Here is a 17,772-nt window from a genome sequence, read left to right as displayed (position 1 = left end):
TCTAAACTCCAGAGGATACAAGCCTAGCCAGTCCAGCCTTTCCTCCAAGGTATTTCTTTGTCACATCCATCAAGTGCACATTTCAACAAGCAAATTCATAACCTGTAACCTGAAGTAAAGTATCACTATCAACACCTGTCAAAAGCTAAGCAGTTTAGAAAGAGAGTTGAAAAACAGTATTACCTGAATAATAAACATCATCTGAAGCTTGGAGCAACTTTTAAGTATGAGAGAACAGAACCAAAAGAGACAAATTTGTTGTATTCGACATTGCTAATTGCAATGTTTAATTCAAATCACAGGAATCATTGTTTAAATAATCATAAAACATTGATTGGAGTTTTGAAAGGAACCCAAATGGAAAACTGAAGTGAAAAATATGTTGTGGGTAATTTGATAGCTGACTAAACTAATTTGGAAAATTAAAGTTACCTTGGAATCTCATCATTGTGAAACTGACTTTTAATGTCTTGGGTTCTGTTTTCAATTCTGCCACATTTAATATTATAACCCATTTATGATTCACTATCTGTTTGACAGCTGAAGCCTTTGCATGCAAGAAACGTATTGTCAGATATTGATATTCATCATCCTATCTTGTTTTGTCTAGTTCTTACAATCATTATGGTTGACTCCTGTGTTCCACTTAAATCCTGCACTTGTTTTGACTATTTGTCAATCTGCACGCATTTTTTTGAGCTATCTGTCCATCTTGTGCAATGTGTCATCTCCTTCCAAAATGGAATCACACTTTATCAACTGTCTTTCCCCTTTTGTTCATTTTTGCACGTTCTCTTCATACACTTTCTTGCTTCCTCTAGTCCTGTATTTTGTCCCTCATTTGAGTGGCTTTCTCATGCTGTGTTTTTTCTCATTCTTCCTTTTTGAAAGTCTGACCTTTGTTCACCCAAGTATCGTTTCGATCCTCACAGCTCAGAGCAGCCTTTAACCTCCAAATGTTGCCAAAGAAATATGTTCCACACTGTGTCTATTAAGTAATTAAACATAAAGTAAAAGCTGATCTTTAAAATGCTATTTATCTTCATATTTCAACTGTGATCAATAAATTCGACCTTGTTGATTAACATGAAAGTTAGATTTGCAAATACACTAAAATATGTGTTTCTAAAGTCAATTAGCGTTATGTGCTACATTTATTTAAATCTTTTGCTTCAAGCACCACTTTATATAAGAAAAAACTATTTGATCATTCACATGTTGCTATTTGTGAGAATTGATTGTGTGTGCATTGATTGCTGCATTTCCTGCAATAACAATAGTGACAAAACTTCAAAAGTAATTACCTTTGTGCAATTCTTGAAATATAAACATAGTCCTTTTAGACAAAAGAGAAATTGGTTCAAAACTAAAAATTGATCTTGCTTTAATTTGTTTCATTGATAAAACTCCCATCCTTGTAAAAATTGCAATGATCCTGTACCAGTCAATATTCCACAGATTAAAACAAAACTCATAAAGTTTGCAGCAGACGAAGTTGATTACTTAAATGAGAAAACTTTTAAAAATTATATTTATGGATCACTTTAACATTTGCACCTCACCATTATCTAGGTTAAATTACTTTGATGAAAAGTCTTTCAGTTCATCTATCAGCACTTCATTAAAATAATAATGGACTGACAGGATTAGGTATTATGTTCTGTCTAGACATCAGGCAAAACTAGCATGTCTTTGAAAAAAGTACTTAATCATTTTAACAAAGGACTGTTGGAAAATGCCAAGAGTTATATTGGCACTTCTCAGCTGAGCTGTTCTATAAACTGAATTTTTTTTCTGCACTCTGTGTGCCTCCAGGTGTTTTTACGAGAGAAACAATAGCACATTGTTGCAGAAATTAAAGCTATCACTTATCTTTCTCTTTTGCGTTTTTTTTTAAAAACAGACTGTTCGGGGTCAAGCCAAGCACTAAGCAAGCTCCTGTCACAACAACTGAAAACATGAAGAACTCCACAGTCATTTCCAATCCTCATGCCACCATGAGCCAGCAGAACAGTTTGGACTCTCCTCCATCCTGTTTAGGCAGTGGAGGCAGCAGCCCACTCTACAACAAGACAACAGACATGATACAATCGCCCCTGGCCTCCAGTCCAGCATCAGTCCATTCCACAAATTCAAATGGTGCACCATGGGGCGTCAGTCAGAGCAGCTCCTCCACCATAAGTAAAGATGGTCCTGGCTATCAGTCAGTCAACAGTCTACACACCAGCTGTGAATCCATTGACATCTCCCTAAGCAGTGGGGGTGGTCTAAGTCATCACAACTCAACTAGTGGCTTGGTCCCTTCTTCCAAAGAAGATTGTCTTACTCCCTTTGTGAGGACTAACAGCATTAAGACAGCTATGTCTGAGAGGTAGGAAACACATGGTATATCTTTTTAAAACTTTATAGATTAGCAGCAGTCCTATTTTTACAAATGAACTCAATCAATGTCCTTGTTAATGGGATTGTCATTCATGACAGCTTCGCAATTCATGTGGTGGTTTTAGGAAGGTGGAATGCTTGATGAATTTGCCCAATAGGTCATTTATTTATATTATCTGTCTACTTAGTGTGTCTCTTGTGTTGTCTTTTTCCTATTTTGTATTTGATTTCCTTTAGTAAAAGTTTTATTTGCTCAATTTTTATTCACTCATTTTGTAATATCTTTGAGACATGAATTTATTTCAGCTTCCCTCATGCTTTGAAACTACATTTAAACTTTTTTGGGATGATAGCTGTTGGACAGATTGAGGCAGTGATGATAACCCTGACCCACTGCATAGTCTTCCCTGAAAATCTGTGTCATGGAGAATTTGGGAAGGAGTGCCATTGATTGAGGATAAGTTGAAAAGATTGGACTTAAGGTTTGACACAACCAGAAGATGAGAAATTTGTGGGTGTAAGCAGTGGGAGAGCATCAGGAGAAAACAATAATAAATAGACTCAATGAAGTCTCAAGGAATTAATCCTCAGGATGAAAAATTATTTCTTGCTACTGTGCCACCCAGGATGACTTGCATGCCATGAGAAATATGATGCTAAACTTAGACACTAGAGGATTCACATCAATTCAGTTTTTGGCAGGTACTTCTCAATAAATGCATGCCTGAACACCAACTTCAGTGTTAACCCAATGCTAATGACATTGGGATATAAATTTGTCCTGTAAAAAGGATCAAAAAACTTTTAGACATGGTAGTCAATTCACCATTTCCCACTTTGGGCTACAGACCAGCAGCTAATTTATACCCCATTATTTTGTGCTTGCTAGCTTTTAAATCCCCTCAAGGAAAATGGTTACAAGGAGTCTGAGATTATTGCATTTTCTTAAGTGTAAATTTTGACTTGCAAATCATTTAATGCATAGTAGGCCAACAGACTATCATGATCAATATAAATAAAAAGCTTGCATCAATCGCATATCCATGGTGATGCATCTCTGAAAGATATCACACCTCCATAGCAAATATGGATGAACAAACATTCCTCAGCTATCTGTTAAGTTAGATATGTTAAGGAGTTTGAATGTCTAGTTGATTGAATCAAACTTATAATACATCAATTGGACAGTGATAAGTCTAAACATTTAATTGGTTCATGTTTTAAATGCTACCATAATCAGTCCAGAAAGTGGATGGGATTAACTGCTCCTGGAGTTGACAAGTGTGGAGGAAGGAAGGGTCTTCATTAGACAGGATAGTGATATATCCAAACTGTACCACCTTCCCATCACCAGTGGAATGAGAATCTTGTGGGAAGGCCCGTGGTCGACCATCCTTCCCCCTCAATCACCAGTCGATGCCCATAACTGACTGGTGAAGGATAACTTAATATTCTTAGTCACCACTGTTGTGATTGACCCAGCTGCGGTTACCATATGGTGTCGCTGATTGTTGCTCCCCTATGGGAGGGATAGGGCGAGATGTCCTCTCAATCAAAGGCAGTCAGTATCTCATTGAGTGATTAGACATTAGGCAGATGTATACCAGCTTGGGGGCGGGTGGTGGTTGTTGCCCTGACCACGCTCACCAACACACAAACGCCACCCTCCCATTCCCACATCCCATAACTCCAGGAAACCTGAATCCCAGATAAGTCATGAAGAAGCCATTCAGCCCATCATGTCTGCACCTGCTGTCCCATTAGGTATCACTCTTTTCCCCATAACCTACACACACAGTGTTTCTATTCAAATAAAGATCCATTGTCCTCTTAGCTGTCTCAGCTGAGCCTGCCTCCTCCATATTTCTGGACAGTGCATTTGAGACCCCATTGTGTGAAAATGGGACACATCTCATCACAAGCCCCCACTGCTTCACACATCATTTACCTTCATCCTTTTTATTTATTCATCTGGGCATTGCTGGCTGGACCAGTGTTCAATGAACATTCAATGGCAATTCAATAGTCCATAATTGCTCTTTGAGAAAATGGTGGTGAGCTGCCTTGTTGAACCGCCACAGTCCATGTGCAAGAGGAAGACCCACGGTCCTACACCAATCCACCATCCTGGCATTTGGAGGATGGGATGGGATGGAGTGGGGAGAGATGCTGTACCAGCAGCAGGCACAGTCTCTTCATGATGCTGCTGTGTGCAAGAGCCCTCTGATTGGCCACAAGCTCTCACTGACCCCTCCACCCTGAAGGTCTTGGTTCCGAGCAAAGGCTTTGCTGGTGCCTTCTCAAATGCCTGATTGGTGTGTGTCTTGGCAGAAGCAGCAGCATAGCAGTCTCACCAACTCTCCCAACAGGCAGGCCAGACCTCCAGTGTGCCTCAACAACACTGCGTCACCATCAAAAAAATCATCAGATCCACTCAGTAGCCTTAACACTGATTTTACCTATGTGTATGTGTAAAACCGACATCTTCAACAGAATTATGCATGTGTCTGAGGAATGCATAAGCCTGCTGACCTTAACTCTGATTAAAAATGTTCACACAGTATCGCTGGATCAAAATCCTGGAACTCCCTCCCTGACAGCATTAAGCATATGTTCATTATAAATGGACCACACTAATTCCAAATGGCAGCTCACCACGGCACTTGATGGGCCAAATGGCCTCCTCTTCATCATAACATTTCTGTGACTCTGCAATTCTCCAGAGCAATTGTGGATCGGCAAAAAGGTCAGCCCTCCTGTGATGCCCATGTCCCAGGAATTAAATTTAAAAATTACCCTGACTGAAAATGTTTTCCTTCCTACTGGTCTGTTGCTTCCTCTGCTCCTGAGATTATATTTCCACAGGGCTCCCAAACTTGTTGACTTGTTTAACTGAGCTTATTTTCCAACTTTTCTACAGCTTGAAGCATTTCAGTTTACAGCCTGTGATAAGTCAGAGGCTGCCCATTGTTAAGCCACTATGCCCACCCAACCTCACCTGAGTGTTACTGTACAGCAGCCTTCCATGCCCACTGGTCATTCACCCCACTGTTGCCAGATGAACAGCTTCATCCTACCCATCCTACCCTGCCAGATCTCAGCTCTCTGTCTTTTGCCAGTCTCTGGAGCAACTCACCTGCGCAATTACATTCCCACCTCTTGGTGGTGCCAAGCTGTTGCCCAATTCCCCGTATCTACTATCTCTTGGCTCTGTACATCACTGTTTATGTGCTATCATTCTTTGAACAGTCCAGAAGGATCATTGCATTTAACAAGTTCCACATGAGTCACAACTTCTGTCCATTAATTACTTGTTTCTAAGTTTACTATATTTTCCCTTTTCAGTAGTTTATAGAATTAATTTTCTGATCTGTTGTGACATTGCAGTGTTGAAATTGGAAATTTTAACTGAACCAAATGTCTAATTTTGCTGTTGGATGTAGATATAATTATTCTTGGATCTGCTAATATTGTTTATCTTTTCTCATTTCTTTCTTTCCTATGTGATAATCTATCTTTTCTTCTTTGTTCTTCCCTTCACTGCTTGGTTCCATCCATAGCCCTCTCTCTTCCCCTACTGCTAGTCCCAAATTCAACAGAAATACATTACCAAGGAAGCAAGACAGGTAATGTTAATAATCAGACAAAAAGTTTGGTTGAAAGTGTCTGTGGTTTCAAGGATCATCTGTGTTCATCATTAAAGCCTTGGCAAACCTGCTCCCAATGTTCTAAATTGGTACAGTTTAGTGCGAAGCTTGTAACATGCAAACATTGACCACAGATATTTTGTGTTGTGCTTTATTTGAGCAATAGTGTTTTTTAAATGGTGTGTTGGCTTTTAAAATAAACATCAAGATTAGGATCCCCCATACTTGAAATGAAAAGATCATCATAACCTTTATGTACGAATTGTTCCAAGAACTCAAATAAATATTTGACACTTTAAATAAACCTTGTCTTAAATGCAAAATAGTTTGAAAGTGGCACATGTGAGATTCCCTTATGACTCAACCAGGAAAAAAAAGGCAGAATGTTCCCAATTCTAGTCCCAACTTCACTAAATTTGCCAGGTAGGTCAGGATTATTTTAGTTTTGGTTCCAGTCCTCTTTGGTTAGGGAGAAGGCCAAATGAATACTTGTTCCTTTTCGGGGTGAACGTTATCCTGTGGCTTTGACTGGAAAAGTGAGATGATGATTGTGTTTGGTCATGAATCATTCAGGATGCTAGCATTTACAGGGCTGCTAACTAGAAAACAAATCATGCAGTGTGCAAGAGTGACTGAACCATGGAGATTTACTTGAGGATAAGTGAGTGCATTTAGAAAGGCAAAGTAAATGGAAGGGAAGTGCAAAGGGTGGAATGGCAGTGATTCGTGAAGGGAGTGATGGTACAAACACTAATTGCCTTTGTTTTAAAATATGACATTTAAAAATAATTAACATTATTGCTGCTGACAACAAATTGTGCCTGTATTTGTACATTTGTGATCTGGAATACTTAACACACATTAATTGCTCCCTGATACTTTAAAAGTAAACATTCTTATCAGAAAAAAAGATGGAATCAAATCAAATCAAATTGACGTGTTCCAACAAATTATTCCCCTTAATCCTAAAATTAATCTCAGCTGATCCTTGATACATGGTCCACCCGTATCCAAGGTTTTGGTCAATAGCATGTCACGGTGCTATAGTGGTGTGGAAACACATGTCCATGTACTGATGGGAATTGCCAAGAGTACATTCTGCTTCACAGGAAAAATAACCTTTTTCATTTAAAAATGGAAACTTATCAAAATGGAAGTATTTGTGAATTATCCTGTCAACAAGTTGAAGCTTCAGGTCCTCTTATGTTCTAAAAGTTCAGAAGGCTGAGAGAATATGTTTGCAATGTTTGAACTTGGGAAAGATTATTTTAAGGCCAAAGAGCTTTATATTTATATAATATTAATTGGAATCCTCTACATCCATTTTCTTGTCCATACTTTCCACCTCCACTTATAGAGTCATAGAGATGTACAGCATGGAACGGACCCTTCGGTCCAACCTGTCCATGCCAACCTAATCTAGTACCACCTGCCAGCACCTGGCCCATATCTCCCCAACCCCTTCCTGTTCATATACCCATCCAAATGCCTCTTAAATGTTGCAATTATATCAGCCTCCACCACTTCCTCTGTCAGCTCATTCCATACACGTACCACCCTCTGTTTGAAAACGTTGCCCTTTACGTCTCTTTTATATCTTTCCCCTCTCATCCTAAACCTATGCCCTCTAGTTCTGGACTCCCCCACCCAAGGGAAAAGACTTTGTCTATTTATCCTCTCCATGCCCCTCATAAATTGTAAACCTCTATAAGATCACCCCTCAGCCTCCGACGCTCCAGGGAAAACTGCCCCAGCCTGTTCAGCCTCTCCCTATAGCTCAAATCCTCCAACCCTGGCAACATCCTTGTAAGTCTTTTCTGAATCCTTTCAAGTTTCACAACATCTTTCCAATAGGAAGGAGACCAGAATTGCATGCAGTATTCCAACAGTGGCCTAACCAATGTCCTGTACAACTGCAACATGACCTCCCAACTCCTGTACTCAATAGTCTGGCCAATAAAGGAAAGCATACCAAACACCTTCTTCACGATCCTATCTACCTGCGACTCCACTTTGAAGGAGCTATGAACCTGCACTCCAAGGTCTCTTTGTTCAGCAACACTCCCTAGGACCTTACCATTAAGTGTATAAATCCTGCTAAGATTTGCTTTCCTAAAATGCAGCACTTCACATTTATCTGAATTAAACTCCATCTTCCACTCCTCAGCCCATTGGCCCAAGGTCCTGTTGTAATCTGAGATAACCCTCTTCACTGTCCACTACACCTCCAATTTTGTGTCATCTGCAAACTTACTAACTATGCCTCTTATGCTCACATCCAAATCATTTCTGTAAATGACAAAAAGTCGTGAACCCAGCACCGATCCTTGTGACACTCCACTGGTCACAGGCCTCCAGTCTGAAAAACAGCCCTCCACCACCACCCTCTGTCTTCTACCTTTGAGCCAGTTCTGTATCCAAATGGCCAGTTCCCTTTGCATTCCGTAAGATCTAATCTTGTGAACCAGTCTCCCATGGGGAACCTTGTCGAATGCCTTACTGAAGTCCATATAGATTGCATCTACCACTCTGTCCTCATCAATCCTCTTCTTCAAAAAACTCAATCAAGTTTGTGAGAAATGATTTCCCATGCACAAAGCCATGTTGACTATCCCTAATCAGTCCTTACCTTTCCAAATATATGTACATTCTGTCCCTCAGGATTCCCTCCAACAACTTGCCCACTACCGACAATGGGCTCACTGGTCTATAGTTCCCTGGCTTGTCCTTATCACCTTCCTTAAACAGTGGCACCACATGAGCCAACCTCCAGTCTTCTGGCACCTCACCTGTGACTATTGATGATACAAATATCTCAGCGAGAGGCCCAGCAATCACTTGTCTAGCTTCCCACAGAGATCTAGGGTACGCCTGATCAGGTTCTGGAGATTTGTCCACCTTTATGTGTTTCAAGACATCCAACACTTGCTCCTCTATAATTTTGACATTTTTCAAGATGTCACCATATTTCCCTACAGTCTATATCTTCCATGTGCTTTTCCACAGTAAACACTGATGCGAAATACTCGTTTAGTATCTCCCCCATTTTCTGTGGCTCCACACAAAGCCCGCCTTGCTGATCTTTGAGGGGCCCTATTCTCTCCCTAGTTACTCTTTTGTCCTTAATATATTTATAAAAACTCTTCGGATTCTCCTTAATTCTGTTGGCCAAAGCTATCTCATGTCCCCTTTTTGCCCTCCTGATTTCCCTCTTAAGTATACTCCTACTGCCTTTATACTCTTCTAAGGATTCACTCGATCTATCCTGTCTATACCTGACATATGCTTCCTTTTTTTTAACCAAACCCTCAATTTTTAGTCATCCAGCATTCCCTCTACCTATCAGCCTTCCCTTTCACCCTGACAGGAATATACATTCTCTGGACTCTCGTTATCTAATTTCTGAAGGCTGCCCATTTTCCAGCTCTCCCTTTACCTGTGAACATCTGCCCCCAACCAACTTTTGAAAGTCCTTGCCTAATACCGTCAAAATTGGCCTTCCTCCAATTTAGAACTTCAACTTTTAGACCTGGTCTATCCTTTTCCATTCCTATTTAAAAACTAATTGAATTATGGTCGCTGGCCCCAAAGTGCTCCCCCACTGACACCTCACTCATCTGCCCTGCCTTCTTTCCTAACAATACGTTAAGTTTTGCACCTTCTCTGGTAGGAACATCCACACACTGAATCAGAAACTTTTCTTGTACACGCTTAACAAATTCCCCTCCATCTAAACTCTTAACTCTATGGCAGTCCCAGTCTGTGCTTGGAAAGTTAAAATCCCCTACCATAACCCCCCTATTATTCTTAGAGATAGTTGAGATCTCCTTACAAATTTGTTTTCAATTTCCTGCTGACTCTTAGGGGGTCTATAATACACACTGTGACAAAATAAAGACACACTACGTTTGTGCTGTTGCTGTGTGATTAGTTGCTAGGTCCATCTCTTCCCCCTGGCCTTTCACTTCTGATTGTTATTCTCAGCAAAGGTCAAGGTGAGGTTTTGGAACTTGGCGTGCCATGCACACTTGGCACAAACCAGCACTTCCATCTCATTCCAAATACTTTTCTATTTGCCATTCCTCATTTATCGTTGAGTTGCTGTGTTTGGCTGATGCTTCAAAGAGAAATGGTAATCATACGGTTTACCTGTACATCAGCTAACAGCTTAAAATTTCCATATGATATTTTTGTGTCAACAATTCCCTCTCACCTGCATAAGATGTTATTTTCCTTTTTTTTTAAAGGATCGAAAGGTATTTTACCGGGGCAACTTTTTCACACAGAGGCTGGTACGTTAATGGAATGAGCTGCCAGAGAAAGTGGTGGAGTCTGGTACAATTGCAATGTTTAAAAGGCATTTGGATGAGTATATGAATAGGAAGGGTTTGGAGGAATATGGGCCAGGTGCTGGCAGGTGGGACTAGATTGGGTTGAGATATCTGGTCGGCATGGATGGGTTGGACCAAAGTGTCTGTTTCCATGCTGTACATCTCTATGACTCTATGTTCGCTACCTTTGTTATTAAGGAGGAAGGTAAATGCGTAGAGTTGAAGAACAGAGTATTTTAATTAAAATAATGTTACATGAAAATATGTGGTTTAATTGTCACACAATGTTTTTGCATTGTGCCTTAATTAACAAGTGAAACAGAGCAAGGGGAGTGGTGGTGATTTGGTAATTTTACTGGGCTAGTAATCTGGAGATCCAGACGATAGGGGGTTAAATCTTGTCAAGAATTAAAGTCACATTTAATTGTTATAATGAACCAATCTTGTTTACAAATGTCTTTTCGGGATGGAAATCTGCCACCCTTACCTGGTCAGACCCACGTATGACTCCAGACCCACAGTACTATGGTTAACTTTTAATTTCTCTGCAATCAGTTAAAGATGGGAAATAAATTCACATCCCAGGAAAAAGAATTATTAGCCAGATTCTTTCCAATTGTGGTCGTGCCCCTTTCAATTTTGCAACAGCTTTGTGCCACTGCCTTCTATTTCAGGAAGAAATATTAACCAACAGGCACTGTAACTAATTAAACATAATTTACTCAAATCCTTGTTTTAAATGACAAAAGATCGTCAAATGTCACTGAGCCATATAATCTTGGAATATTGACGGAGTAGCAGCATGTTTTGCACTTATGTAAAAGAAGGAAGCATATGTAAGGTATAGACAGGACAGATCAATTGAATCCTTAAAGAGTATAAAGCAAATAGGAGTATACTTAAGAGGGAAATGGGAAATCAGGAGGGCAAAAAGGGGACATGCGATAGCTTTGGCAAATAGAATTAAGGAGAATCCAAAGAGTTTTTACAAATACATTAAGGACAAAAGGGCAACTAGGGAGAGAATAGGACCTCTCAAAAGATCAGCAAGGAGGCCTTTTGTGTGGAGCTGCAGAAGATGGGGAGATACTAAAATGAGTATTTTGCATCAGTATTTACTGTGGAAAAGGATATGGAAGATATAGACTGCAAGGAAATAAATGGTGACAACTTGCAAAATGTCCAGATTACAAAGGAGGAAGTGCTGGATGTCTTGAAACGGGTAAAGGTGGATAAATCCCCAGGACCCGATCAGGTGTACCTGAGAACTCTGTGGGAAGCAAGGGAAGTGACTGCTGGGTCTCTTGCTGAGATATTTGTATCATCGATAGTCACAGGTGAACTGCCGGAAGACTGGAGGTTGGCAAACATGTTGCCACTGTTTAAGAAGAGTGGTAAGGACAAGCCAGGGAACTATAGACCAGTGAGCCTGACGTTGGTGGTGGGCAAGTTGTTGGAGGGAATCCTGAGGGTACTTATATTTGGAAAGGCGAGGACAGATTAGGGATAGTCAACATGGTTTTGTGCGTGGAAAATCATGTCTCACAAAATTGATTGAGGTTTTTGAAGAAGTAATAAAGAAGATTGATGAGGGCAGGGCAGTAGATGTAATCTATATGGACTTCAGTAAGGCGTTCGACAAGGTTCCCCATGGGAGACTGATTAGCAAGGTTAGATCTCACGGAATACAGTGAGAACTAGCCATTTGGATACAGAACTGGCTCAAAGGTAGAAGACAGAGGGTGGTAGTGGAGGGCTGTTTTTCAGACTGGAGGCCTGTGACCAATGGAGTGCTACAAGGATCGGTGCTGGGTCCTTGACTTTTTGTCATTTATATAAATGATTTGGATGCGAGCACAAGAGGTACAGTTAGTAAGTTTGCAGATGACACCAAAATTGGAGGTGTAGTGGACAGCAAAGATGGTTTCCTCAGATTACAACAGGATCTTGACAAGATGGGCCAAAGGGCTGAGAAGTGGCAGATGGAGTTTAATTCATATAAATGCGAGGTGCTACATTTTGGGAAAGCAAATCATTTAATGGTAAGGTCCTAGGGAGTTGCTGAACAAAGAGACCTTGGAGTGCAGGTTCGTAGCTCCTTGAAAGTTGAGTCGCAGGTAGATAGGATAGTGAAGAAGGCATTTGGTATGCTTTCCTTTATTGGTCAGACTATTGAGTACAGGAGTTGGGAGGTCATGTTGCGGCTGTAGAGGACAATGGTTAGGCCACTGTTGGAATATTGCGTGCAATTCTGGTATCCTTTCTATTGGAAAGATGTTGTGAAACTTGAAAGGGTCCAGGAAAGAATTACAAGGATGTTGCCAGGGTTGGAGGCTTTGAGCTATAGGGAGAGGCTGAACAGGCTGGGGCAGTTTTCCCTGGAGCGTCGGAGGCTGAGGGGTGACCTTATAGAGGTTTACAAACTTATGAGGGGCATGGATAGGGTAAATAGAAAAAGTCTTTTCCCTGTAGTGGGGGAGTCCAGAACTAGAGGGCATCGTTTTAAGGTGAGAGTGGAAAGGTATAAAAGAGACATAAAGGGCAACTTTTTCACACAGAGAGTGGTACGTGTATGGAATGAGCTGCTAGAGGAAGTGGTGGAGACTGGTACAATTGCAACATTTAAGAGGCATTTGGATGAGTATATGAATAGGAAGGGTTTGGAGGGATATGGGCCAGGTGCTTGCAGGTGGTACTAGATTGGGTTGGGATATCTGGTCAGCTTGGACGGGTTGGTCCGAAGGGTCTGTTTCCATGCTTGAATTATCTATATGTGCAATCACACTAGTATTCTCTTGTGTAAATTGCTTATCAATGGCATACCAACATTTAGCCACATCAGAGCAGATGCATTGTCAATTTTAAAGCTGGGTTGTGTGTCTGAGTTGAGAAATGTGTTGTATAAGTGTGTAACATATGTGTTAATGTGTTAATGTGTTATATGTATCTGTGCAGTGTATATGTGTGTGTTTGCATATGTAATTGGTATGTGGTGTGAGGAGTGCGTGTATCTGGGTATGTGAGCAGTGTATGAGTATGTGTTTGCCTATGTTTATAAAGCATGCTATATTGTGTGAGTTGTCTGTGAATATGTGTATGTGTAGTCTGTTGTGTGGGAGAGAGCAATGTAGTAGGTGTGCTTATTTGTGTGTATGCAATATTTGTGTATTGTCAATAGACTGTTTATGTGTTATTTTTGTGTATGTACTATTTCTTAATGGTGACTTGCCGTATACACTCATGTATAGGTTGATCTCATGTATAAGTCCACCCCTTATTTTGGCCAAAAGATCTGATATTTTTCATAAACCTTATGTATAAGTCAACTCTCATTTCTCAGGGGTCTCTTCCTGACCATTTATGCAGCATTAAAGAGCATGAGTTGCACATTTTTGATTCAAGTACAATACCTACATTATCACATGTTATGCACACCATTTATACACCACGATTTTCAAATTTTTAAGTTGAACTGTTTATATTTATTTATGTAATATTTCCATACATATATTTGACCTGTGGATATAAATATCCATATAACTTATGGTAGCCCTCGACCTTGACTTCCTGCTGTTGCCTCAGTTTCTTAGAAGTAGGTGTCATGTGTGCAGTTGTGCTCTGTACTTATTGTAAAATTCCCCCAAATTCAATAATGGACATACTTCTTTTTCATTTTGTTGTTTATTATTTTATGTAGCGATCTGGCTCTTTGTCCATTTTTTGACTTATGCCAAGCAGGAATTTCATCTCCTCGAAAACAATACCTCATGTATAAGTCAACCCCTAATTTCAGCTGAAGGCAATGGTCTTCAAAACTCTATCCATACACGAGTATATACAGTATTTATACACCATCAATTGATCTTTTAAACTTGAGGTAGGTCCAAATGATTCAGAGGTAACATCCCTTAGATATTGGTTTAATGTTTTGAATAAATTTGTACTGTGCCTCCATGGATTGCTTAAGAGAAATATGCCAATATGTAAATCTCCAAAAATCAGGGGGTAGTTTCCTCAGTACAGTCAGGTGCTTGCTGAAGATGTGTTGCTCTGTGTTTGAACACACACCGGTAACACTGATTACAACCAAGAACTGTGGGATGCAATGCTTTATAGACTGTGTGGAGTCACTGACTGAAAAAGGGAGATTATCACTGCTACAGACAAGAAAAATGAAGCCCAGAATGCCTAACCCTAAATCATATCAGAATATCTTATCCTGAATTTCTGAATTGAAAATATACATGTTAAATATTGCCAGAGCTATGTTTCCTTCATTGTACAAGAGGTGACTCCACTGTGCAGTTTATATCAAACAGCAACTTGATTATTACCATACTTCAAGATGTCAGTTGGATTAACTAGATAGATAGAGTGCCGTTTGTATGACTAGATTCCCTACAGTGTGGGGGAATAGGCCCTTTAGCCCAACAAGTCCACACTGATCCTCCAGATAGTAACCCACTTCTCTCTGACTAATGCACTTAACACTATGGGCGATTTAGAATTGCCAATTCACCTGACCTGTGCATCTTTGGACTGTGGGAAGAAACCAGAGCACCCGGAGAGAATGTGCAAACTCCATAGAGATAGTCACCCAAGGCTGGAATTGAATCTGGGACCCTGGCGTTGTGAGACAGCAGTGCTAACCACTGTGCCACCCTAAAGTACATTTGCTGCTTCCTAATAAAGTGGTAATGTGAGTACAAAACTTCACCAATGAATTAAACAATGCAAATCCAGTGACTTATATCAGCCAACGCACCTAATAATGTACAAAACATTTGTTCTCTGCCGTTTCTGTTAGTAATAATGGAAGATAATTCAAAAAAGCATGATGCCAGAAATCTGAAATAGAAACAGAAAATTCTGCTGGAAATATTTGGCAATTTTGGGATCATCTGCGGGGAGAGAAAGGGAGTTAGGTCAGACACTGGCAGACCTGCTGAATATTTTCAGTGTTTTCTGAAGTTAGGTCTATATATCACATTGCGAATGAAAGAAAAGTGTTGGAATTATTAGTTTTTAATAAGCAGTCAGTAGATGCTTGCTCATAGTCTTTGCATTTTAAATTTGTGAGACTAGGGACCAGTTTAAAGTACAGTCTCTGTATTTGCTTTTACACAGATCTGCTAGTTACACGGAAAGTTTTGGCATAAATGATTTTCACGTCATTAACTTTGTCTCCAGGTACAAACTGCCATTTTGTTTTCTGATATTGAACAAATGTCATTGGCGAGGATTTCAGTTTTGGTTAAATGTTGATATTTACGAGCATGGTGTTTGAATACATATCTTGCTGTCTGTTAACTTTCCAACTGGTACTTTTCTTAGCTGTCTTCTCACTTTCCTACAGTGACCCGCAGCTTGATAGGAATACCTTGCCTAAGAAGGGATTCAGGTATTGGTACTTCCCTCATAAGTAATTGCTTTTTGTATTGCTGGCATCAGGCACCATGTAAATTTGGCAGTGCAAGTCCATTTCCGTTTGTGCTAGCTTCTCACTGTCTTTCTTTTACCACTTTTTTGCTTTTTTGTGCAAGTACATAGCTTGAACTTTGGAATGTTTTTGAATATGACGTGACCGCGGCTTTCGCTGGACTGGCTGTTGTGAGCATGAATGCTAGTGCTTTTGCAAAAATGGCTGATGGCTGTAAATCATGTGTGATGAGTCTGGTTTTTGTGTGCATAGTTTCCTGCCTCCCCTCCCCTTAATTCTTCATTGCCAAGTTTCCTTCTAGGCCAGTGAAGGCAAGGGATAAAACTATTGACAGCGGCAATTCAAGCTTTGGGTTCACAGAAGAATCAATGCATCATTAATGGTGGCACCAAGGAGCATTTTACTCAGAAGAACCAAAGACGGGTCTGTCTACTTCTTGGCCACAACTGCAGGCTGGGACTATTTCTGGCAGCAAGCCCTGGTCTTGTTGGTAATGCGTCAGTCTGAGAGATCTCTCAGACATTGCTTTGTTCATTCGGTTAGGGAGAATGGGCAGCTCTCTGAGGCTGCAGGTCCATTCTACTGGGAGAGAGGCTGTTATTGCTCTGACAGGAGGCCACAGGTAGAGATTGCCCAGAGGTTAGGCAACACACGAGGATAACTCCACCAGGAGGTGTGGTTTGGAAGACGTATGAAACAGTGTAAAGTTAACCCCTCCACAGGCTAACTGATGGCAGCTGTGTCTCTTGGCTGGCTGCAGTGAGGCAGCTTCCAACAGGAGGCATCGTGCTGTAGAAGGTTGTGGTTCTGGAGGGGTTAATGTTCATTTTGCATTTGGCTCCACCTATTCTCCTGATGTGACAGACAATGCCTGGGTGGAGACACAGATTTGTACTCTCGCTTTCAGCGGGAGCAGATGGATCTGGACCAGCTCTCTAAAGGTACTAGTTATTATACCTGAACAAATATAGTTGTACGGATTTTATCATGCTTTTTGTTAGACAAATTTTAAATCAGTAAAGAGAATCAAGAGTTATGGGCAAAAGGCAGGAAAGTGATAGTGAGGATTATCAGATCAGCCATGGTCTCATTGAATGGTATAGCAGACTTGCTGGGTTGAATGGCCGACCTCCTACATCTTCCGATCTATGGCTATCTAAGAACAGAGCCTATCCTGTAGTACTCCGCAGTGATGTATCCCTAACCACCAATCGCTAGAAAGGCTCAATATAAAGTAAAGACAACAAAGGCTCGTTGGCAGCAGACTTACTCAAACAACCATTACTCAGTACAGGTCTGGTCACAGGGGCAATAGCAGAAGGTACCAGGAGTGTCATCTGGAAAATGGCACATGTAGAGTCCTCACGCCAACCTCCTGTTGAGGAGAATGCTCATATGCTATCCACATGCACAGCCAGCCCACAAAGGGCAAGTTATCAGACATTAGAGTAGGAGTATGGGAATTGAACCCACAGCGTAGGTATCTCTCTGCATTGCAAACAAGGTGCCCAGCCAACTGACCTATGTTAAATAGGCTTGCAGATTGCAATGGAGAAGTCCCCACTACTTGTTGGGTACATATTTAAGGTAGACAGAGAGACTTTGCACCACTCAGCTGTTTTTCAGTGGTAGGTCTCTCCCACGTCATTTTGAGAAGCAGGGTATTGCATAGACTTATAGATACTTACAGCGGAAAAGGAGGCCAGTCAGCACATCACATTCACACCCATCAACAAAGATCTGACTGCACTAATCCCATTGTTCAGGAATTTTTCCAACATCTTGGATAGCAATCCGAATGAAAGAGTTAACTATCCTTATTTAGTCACAAAAGATTGCTGTATCATTTGCAGATAGTGCTGTTAGCCTCATGGGCATTTTTACCCATCAGGGCGAAAGTGAGGACTACAGATGCTGGAGATTAGAGTCGAGGATGTGGTGCTGGAAAAGCACAGCAGGTCAGGCAGCATCC

The 17,772-nt window shown here is 40.7% G+C and overlaps 1 protein-coding gene across 16 annotated transcripts in view; it reads left to right on the top strand.

Annotated features, from left to right (window-relative positions):
- nav2a (neuron navigator 2a) overlaps nt 1–17,772 on the top strand; it is a 1,091,104-nt gene that overhangs the window by 965,302 nt on the left and 108,030 nt on the right. For 9 of the 16 annotated variants that reach the window (XM_072592781.1, XM_072592785.1, XM_072592776.1 and 6 more), the window contains 3 exons: nt 1,904–2,371; nt 5,943–6,008; nt 15,717–15,761. In XM_072592781.1, the coding sequence (XP_072448882.1) occupies nt 1,904–2,371; nt 5,943–6,008; nt 15,717–15,761 (579 nt within the window). The remainder of the gene's footprint in view (nt 1–1,903; nt 2,372–5,942; nt 6,009–15,716; nt 15,762–17,772) is intronic. The other 7 variants (XM_072592778.1, XM_072592777.1, XM_072592774.1 and 4 more) reach the window with 3 other exon arrangements.

This window comes from Chiloscyllium punctatum, chromosome 22 (genome assembly GCF_047496795.1).
Source record: "Chiloscyllium punctatum isolate Juve2018m chromosome 22, sChiPun1.3, whole genome shotgun sequence".
NCBI lineage: Eukaryota > Metazoa > Chordata > Chondrichthyes > Orectolobiformes > Hemiscylliidae > Chiloscyllium > Chiloscyllium punctatum.
Note: the sequence above shows the minus strand (reverse complement) of the source record. Positions and strands in the feature narration are given on the sequence as shown.